The 16,181-nt window shown below is 41.2% G+C and overlaps 1 protein-coding gene across 2 annotated transcripts in view; it reads left to right on the top strand.

The window, feature by feature from the left end:
- Positions 1 to 14,979, top strand: part of TXLNB (taxilin beta) — a 42,600-nt gene extending 27,621 nt beyond the window's left edge. For both annotated transcript variants that reach the window (XM_036317518.1, XM_036317517.1), the window contains 4 exons: positions 3,233 to 3,307; positions 10,411 to 10,503; positions 12,516 to 12,611; positions 13,841 to 14,979. In XM_036317518.1, coding sequence (XP_036173411.1) covers positions 3,233 to 3,307; positions 10,411 to 10,503; positions 12,516 to 12,611; positions 13,841 to 14,629 — 1,053 coding nt within the window. In that variant the 3' untranslated portion in view covers positions 14,630 to 14,979. The remainder of the gene's footprint in view (positions 1 to 3,232; positions 3,308 to 10,410; positions 10,504 to 12,515; positions 12,612 to 13,840) is intronic.
- Positions 14,980 to 16,181: the final 1,202 nt, after the last annotated feature.

The raw sequence follows: 16,181 nt of genomic DNA, 5'->3' as shown, positions 1-16,181 counted from the left end.
ACCTGATGAGAAGGATGTCTCCAATAGCAATGTCCAGCTGATGCTGGAACCAGCTTGGCATCCTCTAGAAACAGGAAAAGGTTAAGGTAGCAAGAACATGTTGACCCCGTGGGAGAAAGTTTCAAACTGAAGTTGGAAGGGGAAGCAGGCGCCAAGTTGTATAGCTTTGTAGGCCTGGAAAGTAGTTTGGATTTTATTCTAAAAATAATGAGAAAGGACTGGGTAGCTTTAGCAAAGGAAGTGGCATGATCTGCTTGGCATCTGTAAAAGATGAATTTGGCTCCTGGGTGGAAAATGAATGAAAGAGGGACCAGAAAGCAAGAAGACAGGAGGCTACAGCAGCAATTGGGCTGAGCTATGATGATGGCGTGAATTAGTAGGGGGGCAGAGGTGAAGGAGAGCTGGACATGGATAAAAGTTACGTTTTCAATGCAAAGCCAGCAGGCAATGCAGTGAACTGAAGGTAATAGTGATAAAAGGAGTCAAAATTGGCTCCTGAGTTTCTGGCTTAAGAAACCAAGTGGTGGCTTTTATTGGCATCTCATTAACCCCAAATGCTCCAGGACAGCTGTAGGGCCATTCTACAGATGAGAGGCTCAAAGAAGATACACAATTTTATAATTAAGGTCACATGCTGCTACGGGACCAAGATGTATAGTACACCAAAGTGTATCTGCCCCCAAGCCCAAGCTCTGTGATAGTACATCACACTCAGGGGCATGTTTCAGAGGCAAAAGTTGAGGTGTGTGTCTATTGCTGGGGAGAGAGAGATTTAAGACATAGTCAATGGGCCAATCATTGGAATTTGGCCATTTAATAATTGATCATGAGCTTTGCCTTTACTGAAAATTAGATCAGAATCACTTCAGTTTGTTAGAATAGTAATTTAAAAATAACTTTGGTTTTCAAGTGTAGCAACAAAAGGACAAATTTTGGAGTACATAACCTAGTGGTCACTGAATAATTTCAAAGCAGAAGTGCATGTGCTCTTAATAAAAAGATTAATTTATTAATCCATCTATAACCTAGCTCTCAAAGAAAGAAATACATTTAAGAAAACAGATACTCTACTGTTGTCATAATTACTCCAGTAGATAAAATATGCTTCCTAGAAGATCAGTACCTGTGGTCTATAATATATGAGACATGACAGAGGAACATCTAGGCAAAGGTTCGGTGAAGGAGACTGGGGGGCAGACGTGGGTGACTAGCCCAGCCTTAGCAAGAAACTCCCATGCTATCTATTTTCCTATCCCAGTTTAGTAAAACATAGCAGGTTTTGAGGCAAAGAAAAGTAGCCTGCCTCGGTTCTTCAAAGCTGCCGGCCACTGACCCCGTTTCTAGCTCTGATACTTTTCTCTGAAAGTAGTGAAATCACTTCAAAGCTGGGGAGTTCCTTCACTCCAGGTAGAAATGGCAGCCACCTGCCTCCCCTCTGCCAGGGACCACCCAGAACAACAGGGCTCCTTAACCCACTTAGAAAGCAGGGGCCATGTGCACGGCCACCATGCCGCTCAGATGGCCAGAGGGGTCTTCCACCTCACAGCTGCCCCAGAGCACTCAAATTACTTCACTACTATAATAATCCATCTTCACTGCACGCTGGGAGGTATAAAGGAATATATAAAACCCATCTTACAAATGGAGAGATCGAGCCACGAGAAAAAAGACAAACTAAGATAAGAAAAAAGATATCTTCAAGGTTTACAAATGTAATACATGGACCTCATGGACACTTTTTTACAATAGAGACAAATACAAAGAAGAAAATTTAAATCGGCCTTTCTTCAAATACATGAGAATCTTCTTAACTGACAGCCACCTGCCTAACTAACCAGATTAACTCATGATGTTCACCATCCTCTCTGTAAACGCACTGCTGACAGATGCCCACAACATGTTGATTCCTGTGGCTAGTAAGCCGATCTGGACTGTCTACACATGGTTGCCCCCAATAAGTAAGATGGAATTGACCAAGAATCAGCCCTTTGTTCCCAAACCTTTTCTGTCCAGTTATCCTTGTGTTTCTAGTCTGTAAATCAACAGAATCACACATTAACTGAAGAAATAGGAGTATGAAAAGAAACTTGTTTCTATGAAAATTATGAATAATGCTTCTTTTGAAAGACATAAGATATAAGCAAACAGCAAGAAACAACTGTCAAGTTAGATGTTAGTAGCTATAAAAGACTGGGAGAATGTTGTAAAACTCTACAGAATAAAAAAAAAATCAAGCTGGTTCACAAGTATCTGTCAGTCTACCACTCTAGCACCTTTGTTTAAAAAAGAAAAAATTCTAAATCTTATATGGCACATCATGGATATCATTTTTGTAAAACAAAATAAACCTTGCTAGGTTCCATTATGAAGGCCCATACCCCCCAAAAAAGACCAGAGCCCTACATCAAAATGGATAAATAAGTGAACATATCTCTTAAGTTAAAAATAACATGTCTGTGTCATTTTTATGCCTAAAACAAGTTCTTCAATTTAACCCCACAGCTCAGAGTTCTGATCCTGTTTCCTATGAGAGCCTTGATTATATTTGAAAGGCAACCTTATGGAAGAGGGACCTTATTTTGTAAACTTATACAGGACTTATTTTCTAAACCTAGCACAGGATTTGGGGCAATAGGTCAATATCTAACCCAGTGTTTTTCAAAATGTAATCTATGGACCACCAACATCCAAACCATTTTGGGTATTTGCTCTAAGTATGGATTCCAATCACACATCCTAAACTTCCTTATTCACGTTCTCTGAGAGGAATGAGAATTCAGACATGCTCCCTAAGTGATTCTAATACCTGCTCTGGTGGAGAACACTGGTTAGTTAGGAGACAAACTTTGGGTTTAATATAAAGAAACAGTTGTTCACAAAAGTGCCCCAGGTGGGGATGTTCTGGAGATGTTCAAGCAGAGGCCAAATAATGGGTGGGAAGGATTGCTAGAGAAGGTTCCAGAATTTGGTGGGAGGTCAAATTTTGTGTAATTCATGCTTGACTTGAAAATGATTTCCCCTTTTCCCCCAAATAAAACCACTAATTTTTAGTTGAGAATCCAACCATTGAGACTAGTTGTTTTCTTATATTTCTTAGAGTCTCTACAAAGTTCCCCCAAAATTACTTGAGTGGGTGAATTAGCAAGTTATTATGTCTTATACGCATATTACAACCAAATGATAATTTAAAAGACAATCTGACCGTCTTTTCCTGCATTCTCTCTTCTCACAGTTGCTGAACCAGGCAGCAGAGTGGAAACTTCAAGCCAAAGTGCTGAAGGAACAAGAGACAGTCCTGCAGGCTCAGGTGAAGTGAGGGGAAACATGCATGGGGTGTGCTCTCCTTCTGTCCCCAAGTCAGAGGCTGTGAACCAAAGGTGGTCTGCTGAGGGCCCACTTGTGGCAGGGAGAGGGGGCCAGGAGTTGAAAATAAAGAATAACTTCATGTCTATTAAGAAAAATAAAAGCTCTGCACCAACAACATCCATGCAAAAAAGGGCACCAAATGGTCAATGAGAATAAGCTGGTGTCCAGGTTCCCACCTACCTGTTCATACATATGTCCTCTCTCTCTCCCCACATCACCCTACTAAGGTAAGAATAAAATGTAAACTGTTCAGATGCACCATCTATACTGTCAATACTGAAAATGTCCTTGCTTGCTTGATATTATCTGTAATAATAAAAGCATAATATGCAAATCGACCGAATGACCAAACAGCAGAACCACTGTCTGGACACCCTTCCCGATGACCACGCTATGACAGGCACTGGCGCCAGGCCAGCCAAGGCAGTGCAATTCAATCGGTTGGGGTGGCCCTGCCATCGCCCCACGATCGCACTGCAGAGTAAGGCCCAGGCCACTGGCTGGTGGGGTGATCGATCGGGGGGAGGGGATGCTCCGCGATCACCCCAAAGAGGGAGGCCCAGGCCACCCTCTGCACAGAGATTGATCGTGGAGCCCCAGCCAGATGGGAGGGGCCTCCCTCTGCGGGGCTATCAATCTAGGGGCCCTGTGATGGATCGCCCCAGAGAGGGAGGCCCAGGCCAGCCAAGCAATCACACCCCACACCTGTCGCCCGCAGAGGTAGGTGACCAGTGGAGGGGGAGGAGGGGGCAGCGCTGCACAGATGGCAAGCAGTGGCAGCAGCGGGGGCAGGGCCAGCTGCCAGAAGCTGGGGGAAGGAAAGCCTGATAGGCCTTGATTGCCGGCCAGGCCTAGGGACCCTACCTGAGTGGTCCCAGATTGCAAGAGGGTGCAGGCCGGGCTGAGGGACCTCCCCCCTCCCATGCATGAATTTCATGCATCGGGCCTCTAGTTCATAATAAAGAAAAATTAGAATGAGCACCCAAGCGTTTGTGCTCTCAGAGGTTGGCTCTGTCAGTGGCAAATGACTAAATGGCTGACAAGTCAGGAACTGTTCTCAAGTTGGCTTTATGATGTCATATGTGTGTTTTGACTAGATTAAGGGAATTCATATTTCAGGATAAAAAATAAAGCCTCATGCAGCATCTGACTCTGGGAGAAGGCAAGACCTGTCCATCATTCCTGGGCCTTGGGGTCTCTGTCCCTCCTGGCAAATCTTCCCAGGTTCCAGGAGAGCCATTCTGCCCTGGCCCACACAGGGGCTCTGGCTCCCCTGCTGGGAAAAATGCCCAGGGTACTACAGGAACTGTGAAATCACATAGAACAAATTCACACAAGGTGCTGAAATCAGAAGACTTCCAAACTGGACAGCATAAAGATGTGAGCAATTCACTTGTCCATGTTTATGCACTAACTGCTGAATACTTGTTCGTTATAAAAGAAAAAGCAAATAAGAAAAACAAGCAAGTTAAAATCACAAATTATACCACTACATCGATGATCCGCATACAGCACGGCCAGGGGTGAACCTGAGGAGGGGCGATGAAGGATTAAAATAAACGGACAAGAGAATACAGTTGGGGCCAGGTGGATCACTGTGCCTGGATAAGGAAACAGTGACACGCCTGTGAGCCGAAGCTTTATTTTATAGTCAGGTCACACAAAGCAAAACAAGGGCAAGCTGTTTACAATATTCTTGTGAATTTCAAATCTGCTTCTTTCCTATTGTTGCCATTCTCTGAACTCTATCAAGCCTTGTTTTGGCAGCACTTGCTGTACACGCTCCCCCCCACCCCACCCCCCCAACCCTGCCCACAGCCCACATCCCGTAGCTACCTAGGACTGCAGGGTCGGACTATAAGGTCAAGCTTACAACCATAGCCTTTTGGCTATAATTGTGCTGGGAGGGCTTTGCCCTCCAAGCTGGGACTTGTATGTGGCTTTGCCACAAGTCAGTCCGAGGCTTGATCCTGTCCGAACGCTGTAGCCACTCTCCACACACAGACAAAAGCGTAGATAAAATTTGGAAAGCTAACCTTACTAAAGCACACTTTTCCAATGTGTGTACTGAATGCAAAATGAATTGTTTTCCCCCAGTAATATATCAAAATAGTTTAAAAATACTAATTACATCAACATTAGAGCCATAAAGTTTTTGACTATTAATAGAATGAAGGAGCTGGGAGTTAAAAGACTAAAGTCTCGAGTCATAAACTCCAGATCATCCTTCAGGCAGTCACAAGGCCCATCACATCACTGTGTGGGGTCGATGACAGGCAGAGGTGGCATTCTAACCAGAGCCAGGCAGCGGGAGGAGGTGTGACCTCACCAACTGATGGCATGAGAGTCAAGCCAGGGCTGCTGGCCCTATCTCTTCCCTATTCAACACAGAGCCTTGCAGCAATACTTGCCACTACTCACATCATGTTACAAGCAATCTCTACTCCTCTTTGCTAAATAAAGAGAATGAACTTGAGAAGAGTATATTAATAGCATATGATTCTGGGCTAAAGAGTGATTCACTCAGATGACATGACCTATAAAATAAAAAATAAAGTTGTTCCCTAATTTTCCACCTATATCCCCCTAAAACTTGAAAAACATCTATCCGGGGTTCTAGACTTGCCAATGTTTCTCGTTCATCCCTCAGTACTGACCTGAGTCCAGGGACCAGGGTCAGAGTCCTGGCTCTTCTGCTGAAAAGCTAGGTGACCCTGTGCAATGCACCTAAGCCTCCCTAGACCTAAATGTCCTTTTCTGTAAAATAGGATGATGTAATGGATTAATGATCCCAAGCTGGAGTCCTCTGGGAGGCCCATTAGTTTTCAATATTTCCAAAACATAACAGCACACAAGGCAGCAGCTGCTATCCAAAATGTAGTTGTTTTTGACATTATATCAGTTCTCAATCACGCACCTATGGCTATGGATGGCAATTATTCATATATTTGATTAAATGTTTAAAAGAAAAATTAGTTCATGAATATATAGTATATGAAGTTTGTTTTCATATTGTGCATGCAAAGCACTTAGCTCAGTGCCTAGATCATAATAAACATAATTAATTCAACTTGTATTTATTGAGCACCTACGAAGTGCTAGGCATGTTTGTAGGTTTTGGAGATATAATCAGGGAGAGACAGAAATCCCTCCCTAATTAAATTTACACTCTAGTTATAACAATAATGTTAATAACAATTAGTATTTGAGCTAATATCAGTACTATTTCATAGGTGAGGACCACATAGTGATATATGAGTCTAAGGGAGTCTTTATTTGCACAAAAGTTTAAGAACCACTGGAAATATGATATCAAGAACCTGTTCAGCTCTAGTTCATGAATGTAAAGAACTTCCAGAGCTGAAGAAGTGTAGCCATAAACTGAGTTAACCCTGCCTTCTCTTTTCCCCCATTTTCCATGGCACGTGTCTCTCTCTACAAGGACCCACCTTTGTCTGTGTCTTTTGTCTTCAAGACATTTTCAAAACTCCAATAATTACTTAATCGTCAAGAAGAATATAGAGGCCCTGAATCCCTGTGTGTAATCATGTTTAGACAAGTTCCTCTTGACAAGTATCAATATTATACTTGTAAAACTTCTAAACCTTGAAAAGCAAAGTCTATCACAGATTATTTCGCACAGCACTCAAACACTTCCTTTGGTTTACAATGTCTTTAAATGGGTGGATGACAGGAAAGGGAGGCCTCCGTTCTCATTTCTTCCATCTGAGCAAGGGAAATGTCAGGACGGGTTGTGTTTTCCTTGACGGAAGTCACTTTTCAGTCAAACAGCTTGCCAGTTTGGGGCATGATTCTCACTTAGGGAAGAGATGTCTGGCTTGCAATTATACAACCCAAGGCAATGGACTAAATGTCAGAGATGATCAATGGGATGCAATCATCACTACAAATAGAGTGTTCACTGAATCGATCAGGATGAAGATGGTAGTAGATGTGGAAAGTCAGCAACCCCTGGCAACGCAGACACGAAATACTGCCCGAGGGGAAAGATCAGCGAGTAAACTGTTAGAGATGGCAATCGTCATCCTTCAACCCCAAAATCCTCACCTTATCAATATACGATGGGAGAAGAGTCCTCTGCAACTACTATTCTATTTGGATTTATTCCCAAATCAAATCTCAAAAGTTTGCTAAGAAAATCCCTGAGCACAGTTCTGTTCCCTATATGTTTTGAATGTCTGTAATTAAATATGGCGCTCGGTTAAAAGAATGTGTGTGTCAGCCCGTTTAAAATAGAAATGTTGAGACAATTATTGTTTACTAACCCGAGAACAGTTTGTTTCTATTTCTGCCTCTGGCAGGAGAGAGAGGGACTGTGGATGACCTCGGGATGTTCCTTCGACACTTCTCTGAAATACCAAAGTGAGTGCAGGAGTATGACACATCAAAACAAGCGTGCACCATGTTTGGTAGTGAGAGGAAAAATACGACCAAACAATTATCCATATAGTAAACAGGAAGTATACATCTTTAGGTGGTATAAGTGGAGGGTTAGAGTTGGTTACCTGAGAAAGGTATACCCCACACAGGTTTTGCCACATATGGCAATAGGGTCAAATACAAAGAAAAGCAGAATATTAAGAACAGTCACCCAAAGGGGAAAATGGGGAGTTGTTGTTTAATGGGTATAGAGTTTCGGTTTTGCAAGATGAAAACATTCTGCAGATTGGTTGCACAATGATATGAATATACTTAACACTACTGAACTCTACACTTAAAAATGGTTAAGTGGTCAAGTTTATGATATGTATATTTTACCAAAATTTAAAATTGTTTAAAAGGGAAATGTTGAAAAAAAATCATTAGAAAAAGGCCAGAAAAGGTGGTAATGAAGCAAGACATTATTTCCTGGCACTCTGGATATGTCTGTCATCTCAATCAGCCCAACTGATACAATAAAAATAACATCATGCCTAAATAAAGGGGTGGATGTGGTTACTCCCACTAGAAGTGTCAAGGTTGCCTCTATGAGATGGACCATGCATGCGATCATTCCTGCCCTCTCCAGTGTGCAACCTGCAACTAAAGCGCTGCAAGAGGGCTTGGGAGACCATAGGATCTGAGACATCCATGTAATTCTGCTGGAATTACTGAAAAGTTGAAAAAGAAAAGAGAGGAAGCAAGAAAAAAGTTAATAGGAATGCTTGGCCAAGAAGGCAAATAAATGGATTTTGTGGTAGAGAGTGAAAAGGATCAGTTAGGGGTAGTTACTCCCACCAGAGGCTACCAAATCATGTGAAATATTAGTAGCCAGCCCCACAGGAACTTACACTAGGATAGAGCCTCTCAAATTGAGAGGCTTGACCTATTCATGGGCCCTGAAAATAAATTCATTGGGTCCCAGCCAGGACTTCGAAAAAAAATAAGACAGAATTAAATCTGTTTTGAGAATGCATTGCAGGCAATAAAATTATTGTCTTATACAGTGAGTGTGTGTGTGTGCACAAAACTTCCCTGGCCATGAATTCCCCAATGCCCCTTTACCCAATCTTCCCTAATCTGTATGCATGGAATCAAATTTTAGACCACTAGAGCTGCCCCAAACTGTCACATATTCACAGTGCTAATGAATGATTTCAAATGATGGTCAGCTGTTGTCTGGCTTTTCTTCGGAAATATTATATCCAATGAAAAGGTTTTATGTTATCATTTTGTTGATCTTTACTGCAATAAGAACTGCTGTTCTGAATCATTTGAGAATGAACTATTCTAGGTAAGCATATTTTATGAGTTCTAGGGTTGATTCCCACACGCTCCCTCTCACTCCCACCTCCAAGACTAAGAACTCTACATTCTACTGGCATTCAATTGGTCAGTTCTTCTCTGCTTTTGAAAGGAAAATATCACAAGTATCACCAGCTGGTTAAGTTGGTGCCTGCCATCTGCCCAACCATCCCAGTCTACCAACAGCAGTCTCGGATTCTTGTTTGTTGCTGGGTGTTGTAAGCTTGCTTCTTCATACAAAAGACATTTCTGTGCCCATTTGAGGACTTGGGGCTGTTCCAGGCACTCAAGGGTACCTACCAAAGACTCATTTTAAAATGCCGACTTTTGTCACTTAAATCAGCCATATTAAATCAATCACCCAAAATATGCTATCCTAAAATTATTTTCAAACACAAAACTTTATTATTGTATTACTGTCACTAACCATCAAGTATTTACACACCTTCCTTTTCTTTCCTGCCCTATTCCCACCCAAAGGCAAGCTTTGGAATTAAGGATGTGGAGACACAAAGGCTTCTCCCGGTACTCCCGTGGTGAGCCGCACACTTGCCAATGCTAACCCATACAATGTTGTTTTGTGCAAATCAGAAAAAGGCATTCCTTCCTCAAGACTCATTATTTCCATCTGCAGAAAACTGATATAAGAAACTGATTTCGATGAGAAGAGACATTTAACAGCTATTGGCTAGAACACTATATTCATAAATACACAAAACCACAATGTCTACAATGGAAATTGCTTACAGTGGCACAACCTGCATAATGGCAGCAGCCACAGTCCATGTCCAGCCCACATTTCCTTTATCACTTTTTTTCATTTGTCTACGTTCTCACTTCCTCCAAGACCCAGTTCAAGGCTCACCTTCCCTACAGAAACATGGCTGCTCCCCTACATTGGCACTTTATTTTCACTGAACACTAGTCAGATTGTCTTTGGGATTGTCTTTCCATCAAGATTACAGGTCCCTCAAAAGTGGGAGCCACATGTCAAACACTTTTGTATATACAATCCATGCAAATGTTCAGAGCTCAATAAATGCTTGTTGGTAAAAAGTTATGATACAATGAAGTGGTAATGACATATTTTATTATTTCATTTTTCTTTAAAGATGTATTTAATCATAGTCACTGACCTCGGTTGATCTCGTAGTAAATAAAAGAACTGAACTTATTACTAACACTGCATTAGAATTCCCTTAAATCATTTATCTTAACAAATAATGAACAATGACATGTTTTGTTCTGGAAGCATTCAGAAAGGAGCCCTAAAACAGATCCTCTCCCTCCCACTTACAGCTCACCCTCTACTCGGGGCGGTTTGAAGAGTTCCAGAGCACACTGACAAAAAGCAATGAGGTGTTCGCCACTTTCAAGCAGGAAATGGATAAAGTGAGTACAGCTTACCCCACACAAAATATTGACATTTTCTATTTTGACGGGCAATTCTCCTTTGGGTTCATTTTTCTCTTGCTAAGATATTCCAGTGCGTTTCATGAAGCAATGAAACATTTATAGGTGCCAATGAGATTTGGGGTGTATTTTTTCATCGGTGAATATCTAGTGTATTAATCTTAAAAAGAGCCCCAAAACACTAGGACACATTTTCATTCTGAGGAAGATTTTTTTTTTCTACTCCATGGATGGCTTTTTAAAAAAGAAGAAAAGAGCTAGCAGCTTAGCAATTTAACATTATGTTGTTCATACTGAAATTGTATATATATGTACATATATATAAAATATAAAAAAAAATTTTAATAAAGCTTTCAGCCAGCTGATGTGCTCAGCGGTTGAACATTGACCCAGGAACCAAGAGATCACCAGTTCGATTCCTGGTCAGGGCACACACCCGAATTGTGGGTTTGATCCCAGTAAAGGCGTGCAGGAAGCAGCCGATCGATGATGTTTCTCCTCCATGTTTTGATATTTATACCTTATATCCCTCTTCCTTCCTCTCTCTAAAATCAATAAAAATATATCTTTTAAAAAGCTTTCATATAAATATGCAAGAGTAGAATTTTAAAGCAGAAAATGCCATTTCATAGGATCCTTCCTAAAAGAGAAGATATGTAGTATGATGGAACTGATAGAGTATTTGAATGAGATGATGAATTGAAATTCTGGTGTGTTCTTACACCTCAAGTAGCATTGGACAATTCACTCAACTTCCCTCAGTTTTATTTTTAATACAATTCAAGGCAATGTCCCCCTTGCTTCCTTCATAAGAATATGAAGTTCAAATAAATTAACATATCTTAAGAGGGCTTTCAACTTAAAAATTTTTTTTTACAAATAAAAGGTGCTCATATTACTGTGGAATATAACACTTAAATCTTATTTAATTCAGTGTTTTCCCAAAACAAAATCAGCATCACAATTGTGTTTCTAAAACATTGGCATTAAACATTTTTAAGTGCAGAAAGCCTCCTCTTCAAAATATTTTCATAAAATAATAAGTTTCACAATTCAGTGAGCAAACCTAAGTAGACTAGCTCTTGTTAATAATTACAGTTTTTCTACCCCTGGAGGGATCTGTCCATTTAAAAAAAAACTTAATTATAGAGTTTTAAGATGAAAATTAAAGCATGAAAATTTGTTTTAATTTAAAATTATATAGCTTTAAGATTGGGATAAATCTTAAAGAGAAATCTAAATCTTAAAGATTAAAAGGAGGTGTTCTTAATCTGGAGTTTATTTATAGCCAAAAAATTTGATATGTATATTTGCATTTCTCTGAGTGTGGTCCCATAGACTTCATCAAATTCCTAAAGAACTCGATTACCTTAAAAAGTTCATAAACTACTAACTTAGTTAAGAAATAAAAACAAACAAAAAACACTCGAGGCTCCTCTATTGAGGCCAGTGGCCAGGGGCCGGGCCCAGCTCTGAGGGCACCCAGACTCGGGCCGATTGGCACATACAGCAAGCGCCAGCTGTGATAAATCCAGGTCACTGCTCCTGCGTTATGTGCCTTGTCTTTTACTTCATCCAAGCAGAGAGGAGAGCCTACAATCAGGATCGTGAGCAGTTTCAGCTTCAAAAAGACAGCTTTACAAGAAGAGAGAAACAAACTCTACAAAAAGATTAGAGAAGCAAAAATGCCTGAGAAGGATTAGCTTTTTTTTTTTTTAAGAGAGAAAAGCCAGTGACAAAACAGCATGGCCCTAAGTAGTTTCCTTTTTCCTGAACTGGCTCCGGGGCAAATACGTTTGTCCACCCCTGACCTCGATGGCGTAGGAGTAAATGGTGACGTCCCCACTCACTCCTCATCCCTTCACATAGAACTCGTGTTTGCTTCAACAGCTGGAACAAAAGGGCTTTCCTTGACATCGCCTATGAAGCTGATAGCTTCTTTGGTAGGTTAACTTTTCAGGAAGAATATTAAAACACTCTAATTTCTGCAGACGACTAAGAAAATGAAGAAGCTGGAAAAGGACACGGCCACGTGGAAGGGCAGGTTCGAGAACTGTAACAAAGCTCTGCTGGACATGATTGAAGAGGTGAGGGAGCCTTTCCCTTAGCTTACTCTCCCCTGGCCGGTCAAAGGATTCATACTTAGAACATTATATCCTAATGCTTACCTTTGAAAAAGGACTGACTTTTTCTGGGATGTGATATATGAAATTATAATAGAGTAATAAGAGCAATTTAGAATCCTACCCAGACTCCTAAAGAGCCTTGTGTCCCTTAAGTCACATGCCTACGGTCCCCCCAAGCAGCAGCAGGCCTGCAGGGCTCTGAATTCCTTAAAGGCTTGATGAGTGTCCTACTTGTCTTTGAATTTCCCTGGTGCCTGGCATATAACAGGCACAGAATGAATTAATTCATTGATTTGAACATACTGAGAGACACCAGCCCAAGCACCCAGGGTACATGCTATTTTATAGACAGATATGGAGATATATTGTTTAATTCCTCCAACAGGCATTTGAACACTGATGTTATGTCAGGCCCTGAGGAGGTATAGAGACTATAAAGGCAACGATACATGGCCTTTGACCTGAGAGGCAGGACTTACAGGTAAAGGTTTCTCCATGTAAACAAGTAAAAAAGCATCTTAAAGGGTACAGAGTAGCACAAAGATGGGGTGAGGGAGTAAGATAATTAGGAATAATTTCATGTACAAACACACTGACATTTCTAGAGAGAAGGAAAATCGAACAGTTTGAGCAGCCAGCATCATGAATTAGTGTGTGGTGAGTTTCTCTGGTTATAATTACTGTTCTAACTATTCATCCCAAACTACAACCAATTCTAAAGCATGAGTTTATTATCCATCAACATAAATCAAACTGTTGCTGGATTAGCATATAGCAGTTTATCTATAGGAGAGATAAGGCATTGCTGACTGCCAAGACCCAATCTATCTCATTCATTTTACCACATGCATGTACTTACACCCTCTAAGTCTTGCAGGCAGAAAATTCATGTACAATTCTAGAGGCCCTGAACTGAAGTTGAGAGAGGCTTTGCCATCTTTCTTTTCTAAATTCTACCAGAACCTAGCATACAATGCAAATAATAATAATAATAATAATAATAATAATAATAAGTGATGCCTCTGACCAAGTGTCCATCCAGCCACCACTCTGTGGTCAAACCCCAGAGCCTGGTAGGCAAATTCCTAGACAAATGGTTTTGCTTATCTCCAGAGAACATTCTGGCAATTTTGCTTTTTGACATTTCGTGTGTTTGTGTGTGTGTGTGTTTGTGTATTTTCAAATCACAGAAAGCATTAAGAGCCAAAGAATATGAGTGCTTCGTGATGAAAATTGGGAGACTAGAGAATCTCTGTCGAGCTTTACAAGAAGAGAGAAATGAACTCTACAAAAAGATTAGAGAAGCAAAAATGCCTGAGAAGGATGACCAAGATCAGCACACCTCCGACGAAGAGCCCGAGTCAACGGTTTCTGTGGGTGAAGAGGCCGACGCTGAGAACGCCAATAGTGTTCACAATGCTGTGAAAAATCTGGCCGCAGCCTTTATGGTTATTCACCATTCAGAGTTGGCCCTTGACCAGTCCAAAGAATTCCAACCAGAATTCAGCAGTCCTCAAGGGGGCGGTGACATGGCCCTCAGGGAGCCAGAACGGCCCTCTCTAAGCCCTTCCTGCCATTCAGAGAGTTCCCCACCTCCCTCAGCTTCTCAAGCTGAGACTGAGGGAGGCAATGAGCTAGAACCTCCCCCCAAGGCCAGTAATCTCCCTGTGGGGTCCAGAGCAGAGCCCCAAGACCAGGGTCTCCCCATTGAAGTACTGGCTGATCAGGAGCCCCTTCTGGAGGCAGAAGCTTCTGGTCAGACCCAACAGTCCCCAGTAGAGGCCTCCCTACCGGGGATGGAGGCCAATGGTCCTGCTCCACCACCCCCAGGAGGTGAGAGAGTTCCAGCTGAGGTGCCTGGATGTGAGCCCAGTAGGCAGCCTCCGCCAGCAGCAGTAGTAGAGGGCCTGCTAGGAGGGGCCTCAGCTGGACCCCAGGTGCCCAAAGTGGCTGACACCAACGTGGAGGAAGTAGACTAAGCCTCATGGTGCCTCCGGAGGCTGTTCTTCCTGACTTCACATCTTCATCGTAACAGACTCTTCTGAAAGAGGCATAAGGGCTGGGGATGTCTAATGGAAGAGACTTAATTAGAATCAAAACATTTTTAAATGTTATGCAGAGCTCATTCAGCCTTTGCTATTTGTTCTCAATTTGGAGCTTTTCTATTTATCACTGGTTGATAGTATAATTTTCCCAAATGGCAACAAAACATGCTAATAGAAAATTTATATTAATTTGCCATTAAGACGGTACTTCACTCAATTTGTTAATCAACAGTAAGATTTGGTATTTAAAGACTTCCACTACAATATATAAATACTGAAAATGTGATGTTCTATTTATTTCCATATGTAGTTTAATTAAGTCCATAATAAGTAATGGATGTCCAGGTTCTACTTAAACATGATATCTGTAATGTATGCACATGTGTACATATACTAGACATATATACATATATGTAAAGGCATACAATATATGTGTGTGAATCTATACATATGTGTACTTATGCACATATATACACATGTGTGTATCATCTATATGTATATATTTACATATATTTCTTTCATCCTTTTTAAAATTTCTTTCATGCAAAATATTTAGATGCTAGTCAAAAAATGACCTCTTACTTGTACTTGGGACTAAGGCTCTATGAATCAGTAGTAGGTTCAGAACACAAGTATTTAGGCCATGTAATGCGGGGCAAAAATAAGTAACCCAGTGGTAGGTCAATAAATTCAACCAATTGATCAAATGACGTAACAGCAGTTGGGTTAGACTGCAAGTCTGTGTAAAATACATAAACACAAAGATGACCACAACAGGTTCTAAACAGAAAAGGGGGGAAATCACAGTTATAAACTGCTCATTTTTTCTAGCTGCTGCTTCTACTCAATTTAGCCCATTGCCTTGCAACCCGGCCTACTTATAGCTTCCTGCAAAGAAAGGGAGCTATGAAGAAAGGCCATGTTCACCCCTTGCCTCTTGTGACACAGAGGTCTTGAGACAGAATATTCATCTGGCCCTGCCAACTCCTCAGTTCCCTTCCTGTCACCTACCACTCTCTCCAGAGGTTTCTCACCACCTCCTGCTGTTACTGCCTCAGTCTAGAATCTCAAAGCATCTGCTCCTTCTTTCCAGCAGGAAATCCTCATTTCAATTTTTGTTAAGTAAAAGCTATTATCTTTCCAGAACAGGGTCTCAATATGAGTGATGAGGCTTACAAACCAACACAGTTTCTATTTTGAGGAATTCTCTACTGCCAGAAGTACAAAGCAAAGGAAAAATGGGTTCCTACTAAAAATGACTTGAAAAATAAGTAAGGATCCAGGAGAAGGCAAAAGCTAGAAACACCTGAGGTTGTCTGTATGAGTATTACATTATCATTGCTTGGCAAGAACCTCTAATAATGAAAACAGCGTAAGTCACTCTGCCTAGGGTAAAGGGAGACTTCAACAAAAAACAATAAGAAGGAAGAGAGGGGGATAGGGGAGAGGGAGGGAAGGAGGAGAGAAGAAAGAAAAAAAAGATCTA

This window comes from Myotis myotis, unplaced genomic scaffold (genome assembly GCF_014108235.1).
Source record: "Myotis myotis isolate mMyoMyo1 unplaced genomic scaffold, mMyoMyo1.p scaffold_m19_p_7, whole genome shotgun sequence".
In the NCBI taxonomy this organism is placed as follows: domain Eukaryota; kingdom Metazoa; phylum Chordata; class Mammalia; order Chiroptera; family Vespertilionidae; genus Myotis; species Myotis myotis.
The sequence above is the reverse complement of the archived record's forward strand: the minus strand, read 5'-3'. Positions and strand labels throughout refer to the sequence as shown.